The 16,425-nt window shown below is 42.6% G+C and overlaps 1 protein-coding gene across 1 annotated transcript in view; it reads right to left on the bottom strand.

Annotated features, from left to right (window-relative positions):
- Positions 1–6,911: 6,911 nt before the first annotated feature.
- The window catches only part of VWA8 (von Willebrand factor A domain containing 8), a 191,819-nt gene continuing 182,305 nt past the window's right edge, over positions 6,912–16,425 (bottom strand). The window contains exons 43-45 of the mRNA XM_021286771.2: positions 12,677–12,775; positions 11,267–11,505; positions 6,912–8,868 (exon numbers count right to left, since the gene is read on the bottom strand). Of these exons, the coding sequence (XP_021142446.2) occupies positions 8,760–8,868; positions 11,267–11,505; positions 12,677–12,775 (447 nt within the window). The 3' untranslated portion in view covers positions 6,912–8,759. The remainder of the gene's footprint in view (positions 8,869–11,266; positions 11,506–12,676; positions 12,776–16,425) is intronic.

The following is a 16,425-nucleotide window of genomic DNA, read 5'->3' as shown; positions in this document are numbered from 1 at the left end:
TGTAATGGAATCAGTTAATCTTGTGCTTACGGGTAAATTTTCTCTGTCTTTGCCTCCATGAGGAGTTTCCTTCATCTTGGCACCTTTCAGTTCTAACCAAAGCTCCATGACTGATGCAAAGACATTGGGAGTTTCAGTTACTAGAAAGGGATATTCAAATACTCAAATATTTGTATTCAATAACCCTCATTAAATGAAAACTGTCTTAATCACAGGTTTGTTGCAAGAATCTTAATTCCTACCTTGTCGTAATGTAATCCTATACCATAACCCTTTAATGCCCTCTGAGAAAGCCCCTGATTGTTTAATTTTCCCCCACCCTTCCCTGCATGAGACATGCCTGCCTTACAGGGGCTTGGGAGCCTACTGGCATACCCTCCCCACTGTAGACATGCCTGGCTGATTAGCATCCACAAGAAAATATCCCAAATAACAAGGTCAGAAACAACAAATTCTCCCCACTTGCAGTGATCCTACTCAGGCAGGAGATAAAAAACAGGAGGAAATGGTATATGGTGTGAGCTGTACCCTAAAGCAGAGGAGGACAAGTTAGTGGCTACATCACTAGTCAGGGGTGCGGGTTGTTCAGCACATGGGCTGGGTGGAAAGCTGGCGGGAACGAAGTGGAGATTCATGCCTGGAGACCAGTCCCTTACAGTGTTGGTCCAGTTCCATCCAGAACTCTGGAGGCTAAAAAAATCTCACAGAATCACAGAATATCAGGGATTGGAAGGGACCTCAAAAGATCATCCAGTCCAATCCCCCTGCCAGAGCAGGAACACCCAGATGAGGTTACACAGGAAGGGGTCCAGGTGGGTTTTGAATGTCTCCAGAGAAGGAGACTCCACAAGCCCCCTGGGCAGCCTGTTCCAGTGCTCTGGCACCCTCACTGAGAAGAAGTTTCTTCTCATGTTTAAGTGGAACCTTTTGTGTTCCAGTCTGTACCCATTGCCCCTTGTCCTATCACTGGTTGCCACCGAGAAGAGCCTGGCTCCATCCTTGTGACACTCACCCTTTATATATCTGTAAACATTAATGAGGTCACCCCTCAGTCTCCTCCAAGCTAAAGAGACCCAGCTCCCTCAGCCTTTCCTCATAAGGGAGATGCTCCACTCCCCTAATTATCTTTGTTGCCCTGCGCTGGACTCTCTCCAGCAGTTCCCTGTCCTTCTGGCACTGAGGGGCCCAGAACTGGACACAATATTCCAGGCAAAGGACATTTACCTACTTTGAGTGTGAAACTTCAGCAATTCAAACCGGGGGGCGACTTTTTATTTATTTATTATTTTTAAAATCCATAAGATGTTGTATTCCTGTTTTGAGGAAAAATTGCTAAACTTTGACATTCCCTGCCTTGCCAGACCGAGTTTCTCACATTCACACACATGCTGTTCCTAGACGAAATCATCCAGAGAAACAATGTGCCTTTTGTTAAGAGCAGCCGGTTGGGTTAAATAATGCTGCTTTCAGACTTCTCCACGGTAATGGAAAAAGCTTCGTGACCTTTCAGTTTGCTGTCTGCCTTCATCTGAAGTTAGGCCGGGCTTTGCAGGCTGTCAGACAGGACGTCCCGGGCCCTCTGAGGAGGTGTGTTTGGTTTCTGGAGGATGCAGGGAGCAGGTTTCAGCCGAAAGCTCAGGGACACGCTGCCCTGCAAAGCCCTCGGCCTTGAGGAGTGAAGGGGCTGGGGAAGAGCTCCTGGGTGGGGTGCAGAGACGCCAAGTCTGGAGTCCGACACCTACTCAGAGCCTCTCTCCGAGCCACTTGGGAGGATTAAACAGAGACAGAAAAGAGCTCTTTTAGGGTCTTTTCTGTCTCAGGCTGTGCCTTGGCACACTTATTCTAGAGCACTTGCTTTGTTTGCCTCAGCTTGGCCTTTGGATCATTTCCCACCTCTTTCTAACCAGCCCTCTCACACCTATTTCGGTTCTCATTTATTTTAGCAAAATGAGATCTGCTCTCCTGCTTTCCCTCTCCCCCCTTCATCGATTTTGATGGTGATGGTGGAGGGAAGGATCTTTTGACTTTTCTGCTTCATTTTATATTTTTTTTTCCACTCTGCAAATCACATTAGTGAGGCAATGTACTTTAGATGAGGCTGCACACCAGCACTACAGAAGTAGGAAGCTACTAAAAACCACACACTGACCACAATGTCTGTAATGGATTTTATCACAGGTGTGCTGTGTAGAGTATGCAAGTAGTTTCTCAAAAGGCTCACGTGGCAGTTCGTTACAAGGGTCATGCTTAGGCATTAATGCAATGACTTGCTCTAGCTGCTTACTGTAAGTTATTGCCTTGCTTTAGCAAATCACTTGTAAAGTCTTTTAGTCAGGCTGTCCTGATGGCGTGGAGAAAGGAATGGAGGTCTTATTTATGGGGCTCCCGCATACTAGTGACTGGATTTCACTTGTCTATAAAGTAACTGTTCACCTGTCAATCCTGAGCCACCTCAGATGGTGCACTACAGAGAAAAGATAATTTTTACAAAAGGTTAATAGGTTTTGACCTGCTGTCGACAAGTTAAAGCGCCAGAATCTTTGCTTTGTAAATCACTGAGCTGCATTTATAGAAATGTTTGACTTATATTTTTTGATCCCAAGTATTGAATTAATGACATAAGATACTAATTTTAAATGATATCTTGACCTTTGGTAGTATCTAGCTCTTTTCTACCTGAACTATTTATCTATTCATTTGTATATGGATAAAAATTCATAGTTGACCTCATAACTAAAAAGCAGAGGAGAAAGGACTCTCCGTTAATTAATTGCATTATAAAACTTATTGAGGAATTTGGAGCTATAATACAACGTGGTAAAAACCTAAATAAAAGGATTGGTACTTCTCAGAATCCAGTGCACAAGCAGCATTAATGCCGGCCCATGTCTGCCCACGCTTGCTGCGCTTAATGCTGTGGCGTGGGTTTTGTGCTCTGTTAATCCAGCTCTTGTGTATATTAAGCTCTTCTGCCTCCAACCTATCCTGCCTACAAGAGACCAGATCCTATAGAAGTCCCTTGGTCTGTTGGGATTATTGCAGCAGAGGGCTGACTGGGGGAGATGGTGTCGATCTGGAAACTATAGTCAGTGACCTTACAGATGTTGAACCAATCCAAGCCGAAATGCAGATGTTGGTACAGATGGCATGGAGCATGACTTAAGTCACGACGACAGCAAAACTATCTGGGACACCATTCCTCGTATTGCTCTCCTGTAGAACACATTTTCCTAACCAAGTAATGCTAATTTTTGGACTTCTTCCAAACCACTGTCTGCATGTAATATTGTTGTCTTGCTCAGAGATCCTGGCCAGAGAACTTAACATAAATACTCATTCAATGATTTGAACTGAAAAGACTTCTGCTAAGAATGGATTTTGTATCAAGTCCTGGTAAAAAAAGGACTTCTGTTGTATTCATGAGATATATCTAGTTCACACGTGCTCAGTGAATGTTTCCCCCCCTCAGCAAGAAGTCCCAGGGACTAAAATTTTGGCTCGTGCAAGAAGGCACTAACTTATATGCAATTAAAAAGGGAAAAAGCCCGTGAAATTAGTATTCAGGGAGCATAAACATTTTCCTCCAGTCCCCATGCCACTGTTTGTCTGATGATGTTAACAAGCCTCAATTCGACCTGAACACGTGCCTGGGGTAGGGAAGGAGTTTCTTTTTCGCCTGTTACTGATGAGGTTACTTAAGCACAGAGCTGAAGGGCTGAAGCCATTGAGACCATAATGGTTCTGTTGCAGTGCTGCCTTTAGAAGCAGAGATCTGTTTTCAAGCCTACTGATCCACCTGAGGATGGTTTTGTGTTGCGTGGTCCCCGCAGCGGGTCTTGGCCACGATACAGCAGCATCTCACCCCTCTTCTAGGAGCTGAACGTGCCTCCTCTGCCGAGCCACTCCTGGCTTTGGGATGTGGTTTTTATTGTGGGCAATTTCATTGCTGTGGCCATGCCTGGTAGATCTTTCCAGCCCTGCTCCTTCATCTGCCTGTTCCCACCTCTCTCCTGATCATGTTTGCATTGGTGCTCAAGACAAGCCAATTCAGGAAGCTGAGCAGATTGAAAATGAGGAATTTGCCCTTTTACCCCCCTTCCTACTCTCTTCCCTCATGGTTATTTTGGAACTGGGGGAGCTTTGGTGCCAGATTTCACCCAGCTGGTAGGATCTGTGGCCTTGGGCAACCAGGGGCAGGTTCCAGTTTCCAGCCCTCCCTGGCTTTGCACAGCTCAGCCTGTCCAAAGCAAAACTGTATGTCATGGCTGGGGAATCCAGGGTCAAAACCTAATTGATTTTTATTTTTTTAAAAAATATTGCCATCTATCAGTATACTTACTGCAATTAGTTTTTTAGTTTTTTCTTGAATAGGATCATGCTACCAGTGCAGTGTGGATGACAGAGAATTTTTCTGCATGCAGTCATGCCAGATGTTCTGACTGATGACGCTGTGAGTAATGGTTAAGGATATATGCATTTTTTTAAAATAGATTTTTATGCGCTTATTTATCCTCTCAAAAGTTGGAGAACAGATAGTAATGAAAAAGAAGTTATTCAAATTTTATAATGCTGTCCTCATCTTTGAAAACACGCCACCATACCTTCATCCTGAAGAATGCTGACTCTCTTCCTCAAATCTTCTCGCATACACGTATTTCCCAGAAAATATAGTTGACTTTAAAACATTTTATTCAGTGAAAGTGCTGTTTGTCACAACAATCTCAAGAGTGCCTCTGAATTAGGCAATTTGTTACCTGTTTGTTTTGATGACACTGTGAACTGCAGCTATTTTTTAACCTGTTTGAATCACAGAACCATCCAACTCCTGTCCCTGCACAGGACAACCCCACAGTTCACACCATGTGTCTGAGGGTGTTGTCCAGTCTCCTCTTGAACACTCTCGGGCTTGGGGCCGTGACACCTCCCTGGGGAGCCTGTTCCAGTGTCCACCAACCTTTGGGTGAAGAACCTTTTCCTCATGTCCAACCTGAACCTCCCCTGGCACATCTTCCTGCCATTCCCTTGGGTCCTGTCATTGGTCACTAAAGAGAAATACCAATAACCTTTTAATGGCTGTAATACCAGTGGCATTTAAAGCACCAAATAAACCTTGAACCTTTTCTAATCTAGAGGTTCTGCATGATATTTCTATTTTCAAATCAGCTTTCTGTATTAGATACATGGTCGGGAATTGTATTTTTATTTCCAAATAAATATCTTGCACATTCTCATTTTTATAAGAATGTTATTTATTAATAAACATGATAATGTGCAATAGCCAACAGAGCACAACTGCTTGTTTTGTTAATTGTCCAAATTAGTTTAATACTTGTTTTGTAGTAATTAAAAAAAAGGAATCTTAAGGGAATAAATAAAAACCCCTAATACTCTTGCACCTCTTACCTGTACTCTCAACTAGGCATGAGCATTCTTCTTTTGGTTTGGTTTTGCACATATAATATATTATTTAAATCTCCTGTTGCATGCTTGTTTGCTCAAATATCACATCAGTGTATTTGACCAGAGATTAGGATCTTCAGTTTTAATTTTATCAGGCTAATGGATATGCTCTAGCATGACATTCGCAATCATGTTTGACACCTAGAGTTGGTAAAGAAAAAAAGACTGATAGAGTTGAAGATTCTGAGTCTCTCCAAACTCCCCTTGCAAGTCACATTAACCCATCGCTCCTACACGTAGTCGCGTGGAACTGCTTCTGTCTCTACACGCTGAATGTGCTTTGCTCTGATTGAAACCACATCTGCCTGGGCTTTCTCTATGTCTCTTTTTGCACTTCAGTTAAATAATAACCTTAAGTGACTGTGTACTCTCACTGACGGGGTAGTGAGTATGAACACTTATATTTATAAACAGAAGTAGTCCAAAATCTGCATAATAAGAGGTGGTTAAAATTGGTACCGCTGATGTGACTAACGCTATTAAAGCACTAGCGACAGGTCAGGACCCGCTCCAACCAGCAGCTCTATTCATTCATCCAAACAGGGTCTTTTCATAAAAAGCGATGAGTGAGAAAATGCCTTAATAACCTGTGAGAAGAGATGAAAAATACCTTAACACGCTTTCAGAGGGCACGAGTGACACACAACGCTGGTGCATGCATTGCAATGAGAGCAGTCACTGGTGCCGCTGTTAGCTCAACAAAGCCACGCTACTCTTCAGCATCTCACTAATTAAAAATAAATGCAGATTAAGGAGCTCTGCAAGTCCCAGGGACATGAAAGAAGAGCCTGTACTGAATTTCTGAGCAGTGAATTAACACTGACAGTCCTTGTGAGACAGGGAAAAGCACAGCTGCTGCTCCACTTTCCCTGGGGTGGCAATGGGCATTAAAGCAGGTGAGAGATGCACGGCCTGGGGAAAATGTAGCCCTGAATTGTTACGATTTAGAGAGACGTTGTCGGGTCAAATCTGCTCTGCAAAGCAATACCCAACCTCCCTCCCTTCTGTACTGAAAAAGAAGTTTCTTTAATTTCTTCTCCCTTTCTCTCAAAATCTACCAGGAATTGCTTCCACCCTGGCCATGGCCATATCCTGCAGGCCCACGAAAGATGAATTAAACAGAACAGACATCTCCTGAAACAAAGAATAAAACAAAACACTACAGAAAGGTAACGTTAAATAGCATGACATGCTATACAATTTACAGCGATAATCAAACAAAAGGTTTAAAATTTGATTTACCTTAGAGTTTCCCTTAAATGACACTTAGAGATAACAGTACCGTACTGCATGTAAATCCAAGGTGAGAAAGTTTATCTACTCAAGTGATCTAGAAAGTGCACAGCACATTTGCTGACTAACTGTAACAAAATGCTTCTTTTTTGAAGGACTGCTGGAAAAGTAGAAGTACTGAAGGAATTTCCATGTAAAAACACATTTACTAACAGACATTAATACACCGATTCTTTATTGCATTTAGTATTTCGTTATATGCTTACAGGACCAAGATATTTATATTTTGAAGCGTACATCCCCTTGGTAGCTCTGTCTGTGTGTATGTGCGTGTAACATGCATTTGTCCCAGCCATGGGTAAACTCCTCAACCTTCTCCTCCCAATTCCCTTCTCTCCAAACAGGAATTGCATCTTCAACCTCTTTGTTTTCACATATATAGTTAATCATAACAATACCAACAACCCTTTGAAAAACGTCTTCCGTCCTCTCTAGCCATAAAGAGCTTCAAAGCTGGCCAGCCCTCGAAACACATCCTAAATATGGAACATTTTTGATGCTCTGGTAAAGATTTTTGCTGCAGGACTGATGGAGTAGAGAACGACCACTAGAAACTGGACCTGTTAAAACAGTGATGGTTGTATTTAATAGGACTGAATTAAATTGCCTCCTCTCCTCCAAATATACTGTTCACAGTGTGGTTTGAGCAACTGAGGGATTAAGAGAAATATTAGCAGTGAAGTATTGCAGTTCCTCCTTCAGATTTGCATAAGTAATCTCCCTTGACTTTTTTCTATTCAGTAACACTTAAATTAGTATCAGCAGAGTATCAGTGATGATGTGCAACCCTCATTCCAGATTAATTCAATTATACATTCAATTCATCAAGTATTCCAGTGTTCCTGAAGCCCTAGAAGATATCTATTCTCCAGTAAATAAAGAGGAATTACCACCTCATGGGACAAGCTGAACACCAGGTGACTGAATTATAATATAAGTCTTTATAACTACCCTGGATATTAAATATACCCCAACACAGATTTCTTGCTAAAATAAAAATAGACTTTTTTTTTTCTTCTTCGTTTATAAAATAGAACTTATTTTGTCATGCCTAGATCTCTCCTCCAGTTTCATCTTCAAAAGACCCAAGCAAAACATATAATGAAGGAGCTCTGGCAAAGTATTAGTAACTTTTTGGTCTCCCGACTGAAAAGGCACCTCCAGGTACTGAGGCCATCCTGGTGACCCTGGGCAACAGCACAGCAGGACAGCACCATCCGTCATGCAAAGGAGACAGGGCAGTAGCCCCTCCTTGGAAACACTGTTGGGTCCTTAAGACCGTTTTGACCTTTTCCCCTTACATTTCACAGGCAGAACTGAAAGAATCTATTTTTGTTTTGTTTTCCTTCTTAAGAGCCACTTTCTCTAGATCTGACAACTCTGAGCACTGTGCCTGATCAGATAGTGAATGTTTACACGCGACGGTCAGTGTTTCCAAACTGCTCCATTGTTCCCAGCATCCAGCGGTGAAGCCCCGATGCTCGTCAGGACAAGAAAGCAGCAGCAGAGGAAGGAAGGGTTTCCTGCCCAACCAGAGCAGTTCTGTTTAAATCAGAGATGGAGTTAACTACACATTCAAATATATGCACGCAAAACCCTGGAACAGCTTGCCTGGCTCTGCCTTGCATAATAGTATCAAACCTCAGTGAACCGTGTTTAACAGAACAGGGTGAGATGACACCGCAGTGCTGGCAACACGGCAGGCAGAGGAAGGAGCACAAACTGTCCTTTATTTATTTGTCCCTCTGGAAAAAAAAAACATTTGCTCTGTTGCCATCCTGCGATTTACCTCTGCCCCACTGCAATTCTTCGAATACGCTAAGTTGGTTGAAGAGATTTTGGGTGAAATTTTACAGCTCGGCTGTTGTGCAGATTTGGGTTGCTTTGCTGATTAGAGTACTGTATGTATTTTATTAATAACTGTGTTTATCCTCAGCTTTAGGGTTCGTCTCTCCAGCGGGAGCGGGTTTCTTCTTTGAATTCACGCAGCAGGACATCAGTGATGCTTAGGCACTTGACAACATGGTAGATGTGAAGATCTGCTGCAAAATCTGAGGGATCTCTTTGGTATCCATGGCAATAAAAGAACGACCTGCTGGTAGCGTCCTCTGCAGCCTAAGGAGGAGAATGAGGGACAAGGCACAATTACCATTTCAAATTATCTTCCCTACCGCAAACCAGGGTTCCTTAAGAATGGATGTTTTTCCTTTTGAATACCTTGCCAACCCATGTCATTCACGCCGCTGTCACCACGCAATTAAAGGCTTGGGAAAGAAACAGTGGGAGGAAGCGCTGAGAGCAGCAAAGTCACAGAGGTCCTTTCAGCGAGACAATCAAGCCTGTTTCTAGAGATTTCTATTCACGTCCTCTTCCTGACGTGCAAAATCTCTGCTTTGATTACGGTACCAGTGACACCACAAGGTATTACAGCAACTTGTTTCTGAGGGCAGCTAGAGATTTACTCTGGAAATGAAGATATTTACTTATTCTGAATAGATTACCATGAATCCACAGCTCTTTCAGTTCAACACCTCCAAGTGATTCTAAATGTGCTCTTTGTATTTCCTCTTTGAGATCGCAGAAGATTAGATGGAAAGGTATTTTTCTGCCAGTATTAGCCTGACACATTTTTATTCACAGCTTAACCCCCCCCCTTAAAAAAGCTAAACCAGATGCACATTACAAACCCCATCTCCCTCATGTCCAGACAGCAGCCTTGGCATTTTTTTTTTCACAGCTTTTTAAAGGAGTTTATGCATCACACCATTTCTCCAATGCTAAGTTAAGTCTCACTTTTAAAGTGAGTTTCTAAAAAAGCTGCAACAGAGAATTCCCTTCTCCTTCCCCCACAGCAGTTACAGGAAAGCTTTGTCTGATTCTGCACTTCCACGTACATAGAAATGCATTTCAGTGACAGCATTGTGTGCATTTTCCATACCCAGTGAACTAGGCAATTATAAGATCTCGTCTTACACAGCAGGATACGGTCAATGCCTTTTTTTTTTTTTTATTCCTAGCAGAAGTAAAAGGACCTTCTGTAATTATAATCTTTTGAACGAATTCTTTTTTCATGCATAACACACATCTGATGTACAGACCTGCAAGACACGACTAACGCTGGCTGTGCAGCTGTATCTTTCAACCCTTTTCTGATTAAAACTAAGTAGCAAGAACCAGTTCCCTTTGGGCCTTCTCTCATTCTGCTCTAGTAGAAGACTCAAACAGAAGCAGAAAAGGCACTGTTGATATTTGTGGCTAATACCAGCGTTTTACTGCATGTGCTGGTCCTTGGTGGATATGGAACATTACCTGGGATAGAATTTCCTTATTGTTCCCTGTGCCCAAACAATTTGAAGTAAAGTTACGTAGTGGCACTAAAAATAGGCATATTGGCTCAGACTCTCCAAAGAAATTAGTTGTCTAATGCAAGGGAAGTATCTGAGTCAAAGGTTTGGCAGTTTTAAAGACTATTAAACTCCAGTTTCTCTTGCTTTAATCTCTTTTCTTAGGCCCACACGCATTCAAACCCCACAGTGGACAACGGCAAAGGCACCATATCTCCATCATGATTGCACAGTGATACTATATACGGGGATGGTGCACAACCTCCCACGGGAGGACGGCTTTAGGTGCTCCCTTTGGATGCTCAGAATGCTCTGAACTAGCTGGTCATAACTGCAAGGACCCATGTACCAGTCTCCTTCCTGACACAAGCCCAAGCTACTGCTTCTTGGTAGTACATAAAAAAAAACAGAATGATGGATGAAAACACGAGCTGACAGTGTGCACTTGCAGCCCAGAAAGCCAACTGTGTCCTGGGCTGCATCAAAAGGAGTGTGACCAGCAGGTGGAGGGAGGTGATTCTGCTCCTCTGCTCTGCGCTGGTGAGACCCCACCTGGAGTCCTGTGCCCAGCTCTGCCGTTCTCAGCACAGGAAAAACATGGACCTGTTGGAGAGGGGCCAGAGGAGGGACATGAAAATGGTCAGAGGGCTGGAACAGCTCTGCTGTGAGGACAGACTGAGAGAGTCGGGGTTGTTCAGCCTGGAGAGAAGGCTCTGGGGAGACCTTGTGGCCTTTCAATACATAAGGGGGCTTATAAGAAGGACAGAGTGACTTCTTCCCAGAGCCTGTAGTGACAGGACAAGGGACAATGATTTTAAACTGAAAAGGGTAGGTTTAGATTGGACATAAGGAAGAATTTTTTTATGACAAGGGTGGTGAAGACACTGGCACAGGTTGCCCAGAGAAACTGCAGATACCCCATCCCTTGAAGTGTTCAAGGTCAGGCTGGATGGGGATCCGATAAATGTGAACTAGTGACAGGTGACCCTGTCCATGGCAGGGTTCCAACCCAAATCATTACATGATTTTAGGATTCTATGATAAAAACCTTAGTGCAGACCACCAGCATGGGCAACTATGCCTAACTTCACTGCAATAAAAGCACAGTTTAGATTTATGATTACTGGAAACAGAGAAAGTTATATTAGGGATAAAACAAATACACTTACCTATCTGCCTGGTCTCCTAAGGATCCTATAAATATGGCAAAAGCATTGACTTGAGCATTGGTAGTCAAGACCTGGGCAAACCTTGATGGCTGAATCCCGTATCGCTCGAGATTTGCGTCACTCAAGACGATAACAAAATACTCGTCAGCCTCTTCCTTAGCGATTTCACGAATGGCGTGCTCCGTCCCTTCCAAGGTATGGTCTCCACTCATGCAGAACTGGGCGTGGGCATGCATGGTCTGTGTGCACAGCATAACCAAGTGGAAAGATGTAAGATGACTTTATGAATAAACATTCACTTCAACTGGCACAAGGGGAGTGAATATTGAGTTATGCTACATTAGGGGATGCTTCAGAAATGTAGACAGTGCTCTAGCTACTACAGAAGATGCAGCTTTATGTACAAAATACGTCATATTTTAAGTCAAGCATCAGTTCTTAAAAACATCATGGGTCAAACAAACAAAATCCACACATGGACAGAATTAGATTAGACCTTAAGGAAGGTAAAATACTTTGATCAGCTGCAGTTTGAGTGGCCACATTCTTGTCTGTTTAAGGAAGAGAACAGTGCTTTGTTTCCTAATACTGTGACCAGCTCCTGGCTGTTTATAATTTGCACTAGACTTCCAAACCCTAGTAAGGTCATAGTTACTATCAAATATCTGACTCCTGACAGTGGCAGCAAGGTTTAAAACTGTTGAAACATTTTGTTGGAGCTTTTATGAAATAAATGTACTGTTTTCATTGATGAAGCTGTCTCCTGTGCAGAAGGCAAGGAATTTTAGACATTAGAAAATCCTATCCTTCTAACCCAAGTAACTGCTGATCTCTCAGTAACGTTTTTTGAAGGAAGCTCAAACACACAGTTCTAATGTATCAATCTGCCAGCCAGGTAAATCCTAAAATATACTCAACTTTTCTTCATCCTACTGCAGTATAATCTTGGTGAATATACTCACTTTGCAATTGTGATTTAACACATTTTCAGTCTAGCACTGACATATCTTCCCACTGCTACTGTGACACATAACTTCTTGAAGGTACCAAGCTTACCCCTCTACAGTTTAAATTGGTCACTTATGCACTAATAATATCACCACATGATTAGGTAGAGCTATCTATATCACTGTATAATGCTTGGAACTTCCTACATGCTTTGACAGCTAGTCAAAATGACACATTTGTGACACAGCAGTCCAGAAAAAGGCATATATTTTGGCAGAATTTGTTTTCTGATGTGTTTCTGGAAGGCTCTGTTTCAATTTTACGCAAATACACTGATTTGGCTTTCGTGTCTTTCTTTCATTTTACTCTTGCTGTGTTTTGCATTCTGTGACCCATCTACAATTTTATCTTTGCAGTCATAAAATCCTTCATTATCCAGCATCACTTATCAGTAGGATTTACCTTAAGAATCTCTAATCTTTGCTTATTGTTCTTGGGAACTTTGTCACTCCCAACCAAGGCGATGTTGAAGCCATCTCCTGAATGTCCAACAATATCGTACTGCAAGAAAGAAACTTCATCAGCCATCTGTTAGTCACGAATGGCCCTTGGGTCACAATGACACGAGACAGATCAAAGGCAATTTGCTTTCAACAAGAAAACCCGAATACTGTTCCCTGTTTCTGTTTATGAGCTGCTTAAGGGAACTACTTGCAATTTCTCACTGACACGAAAACATGGGAAAGAATTACGAAATAATGAAATTAAAGAACAGTTATTTCCATGATCTGTTTTTCACATTATCCCAACAACTGCTGAGCGGTGATGCATAAGATCAAGACCTTGCCCTCTCGCATTGTCTGTGTATTTTTGTAAAGTAGCAATTTTTGTCCTCTTGAGTCTGACAAACAAGAAGTGCATTGTTTGAGAGTAGCTCCCATGTTTGATGGATCATTTGTGTGACCTCATCCTGCTCTGAAAAAAAAAAGTATTACAAGCCTTCTTTTTTGGAAATCAGCACTCCTTATTTTTGTGCATAACAGATCAAAGTTATTGCTGAAAGTATGTAGAGAAGTGAATTCCAAGAGTCTCTGTACGTTGTCAAAGGAAACAGTGTGCACATAGTTCTCCTGTGAAAGATCCTGCAAAAACATGACATGTAGGGCTATAATAGTTCAAATACCGTGTTGAACAAATAATTTAATATTGGGAAGGCCTGTGTTTTATGTGAGATTTTTATTGTTGATGCATGAAAACCAAGACAAGCTGAATTATGGCAAGGTCCTGACCTGCCCTTTGTGTTGTGGATGTGGCAGTTACCCCAGGGAGAACAAAAGTGGATTTAAGAGCTGCCTGCACCAAGTAACAGAGCACAGTGCACAGATCCTGAGCCCAGGGAGACCTGACCTGACAATTCCCCAACACGAGCACGCCTGGATTTCCCCCGACAAGCTGGCACAGACCTGTCTTCAGTTGACAGGGAGCCCTTGTGCAATATTTTGCCTTTCTGTTATCCTTCATTCAAGTACTGCCTACAGGCCCCTGCTGGGTTCACCATCCCTAATTCCCACATGATCATTTGGTAAAAGGCAGGTCTGTTCCTCAAAGCTTTTCTGTCTTTTCTTTCCTACTTGAGTTGGTATAAGTTGCATCCTGGAGACTGGAGAAATGGTATTCTTTATTGACAAAGCTCTTTTTATTTGTTTCCATACCACTAATTTGCTTAAAAATACATCAAGAGTAAAAGAAAGCTATAGCAGCTGGAACAACACTTTTAAACATGACACCTCCCTCTGCAAAACAGCAAATGTGCCACATACTATAGATTATTTCACCCAGAGTCAGACCATTTTATGACAGTCCCACATAACCCAGACTTCCTTCCCCTAGGAAATCTTTTATATAAAACCTTTATATAACCCAGTCCCCATGTCTTCCCATTTCATTCTGCCCTGTTGGCTTTTCTGCTCAGCTCTTCCATTTCTACTATTTGCTACCCAGTCTGATGTAAAAAGCTCCCAGTCTGCCACATGCTTTCTTTTCAAAACCCATTATTACCAATACTGCTTCAGACTTGTTTTTTTTCTGATGAATATTTAGCTGGTGTTTCTGTCTTCCTCAAACTCTTATCTTTACTGAAGAGACATCACAAATGAAAATACACACATTTTGAGAATAATGTTGAGGTTACATTGAGCATACTTCTGAATTAATACAGGAATGAATCCGTAATGTGAACCACACACAAAGAGACTCTGCATGTGTATTGTTTTAAAAACTAGAGATTATTTGAATCAGAGGAACTAAATAAAGCGGTGGTTTAATGGAGTGGAAAATACACAGCGCTAATGTGGTTCTTACGTAATGTCAGAAATGTCCACAGATCTTCAGGGTAGGCTCTTAATTACGAAACCCTTCACATCCTTGTTTGAGCAGTTCTGTATTTGGTATCACTTTTAAATCAACAACCTAATTATGTAAAGCAAAATGCTGTCATTCTCCAGTGTTAAAAGAAGCCTGATTCCTTCGTAATGAGCTCCTTCCTGGCGTTCCATGGACCTCTCCCAGCGGGTGTCCTGGTATCAGCTCTGCCACACTGAGTTCATGGGAACGGGCCAAACTTTCCCATTTAGGAATACCATTTTGGTTCTTGGCACACACTAATAATGGACCAACCTTTCATCTCAACAAGACTGGGTGTAAACTCAGTGTGACAGTCTGTGTAAAGGGAACTGCTGTAGCTCTGAGATGAAACACCAGAGGTTGACCCTACGGTTGGGTCCCCTCCACATTCCTGCACAAGGCAGGAATGTACAACCTGGGGAGGGGCAAGGTGAGGCTGAAATGATCTGAGCAAACTATCGCAGGCAGGTAAAGCCATTCACCTGGGAACATCATGTCCTGCCCGCTCCCTTCTTGGCCAGCTCTTTATAATTTTCCGTGTGTGCCCATGCATGCACCGCAGTACATATATTTAAAAGATGTTATCTGGTTTTTTGTTTCTTTGCTGACAGTTCACTACGCTATTTGTGATTACAAAAGTGTGGTGAGGCAGAAGGGAAGAAGTGCCTGTTTGCTTTGTCCTGGCTGCTGCATTCTGGGTCAAATGGGGCCTCCTGCAAAGCATGGTGAGATCCCACTAACCCTGAGCTCCTGCACTGCGGAACAGAAACCCTGTGGGCATCAGCCCTCCCGTGCTGGTCCTCATGGTCCTCTGATCCCCTGGAAGTCGAGTCACGGAGTCCAATGAGAACGAGGTTGATTTTGGGCAGTTTAGCTTCCCAAACTGTGAGGTAAGATGAGTTCTTATGTCCCAGCAAAGGTGGGGACAGGCAGGCAACAGCACTGACTTGGGCTGACTTAAGTCAGCATAAGACTGTGGCCTGGGAGAGAAGGGATGGAGCAGGCTCACAGCCAAGCTTTACAGGTGACAGAAGGGAGATGTTTCCTCACAGGAAGGTATGGAGTCTTCTGCAACTTAGCAAAACAGCGTATGGGACTGAGTTAAACTGGAGTGAGGAACTCCAACTCTGCAAAGGCGAAGAAGGAGAATTTATATCTATCTCCATCAAGGTCTTCTTTCAGTAAATTATTACCTCCTGCTAATTTGTGTTCTAGTAAAATGAACCCTCAGTAATTTGATGTTATCTTGGTGCATTCACTTTAAAGAAAAGGTGCAGACAGGTTCCCAGGGATCCCAACACATGCAGGCACATTCACGCTTCGTCAGAAACAGTTTCCTTCCTTTGCACAAGTGCTGGAGCTAAAGACAAGCACAGAAAAAGTGCCTCTGAGAAGCAGGGATCTGATGCATTTTTCTCATAAATTCCCCAGGATAATTTATGTGGATGGATTTAAAACTGAGCGAAGAGCTTGCTCTGAACTGACTTTACTTTTGTTTTACAAAATAGATTGAAAGCGTAGGCTCTCAGGACACATCCAGCAGCAAAGTACGTGTTTGCCGCAGTGCGGGCTTAATTTAATTAATTTATTATTGTGGTACACAGCGGCTCGTTTTCAAATAGCCTCAGGTACACAGAGACAAGGATTGCTCTGTTCAGGGCTTTGAGTGCACAGTATGTAAACATGTCTCTTGAAATAGCATCATTTTGTTGGTTTCTTTCCTTATTGGTTAAAACAATCCCTGTTCCACTGCCACATTTTGCATTGAATGGATGGTTGCTGCTGCCTAAAATGGATAAAATGGAAGA

Source organism: Columba livia, chromosome 1, assembly GCF_036013475.1.
Source record: "Columba livia isolate bColLiv1 breed racing homer chromosome 1, bColLiv1.pat.W.v2, whole genome shotgun sequence".
Classification (NCBI taxonomy): domain Eukaryota; kingdom Metazoa; phylum Chordata; class Aves; order Columbiformes; family Columbidae; genus Columba; species Columba livia.
The sequence above is the reverse complement of the archived record's forward strand: the minus strand, read 5'-3'. Positions and strand labels throughout refer to the sequence as shown.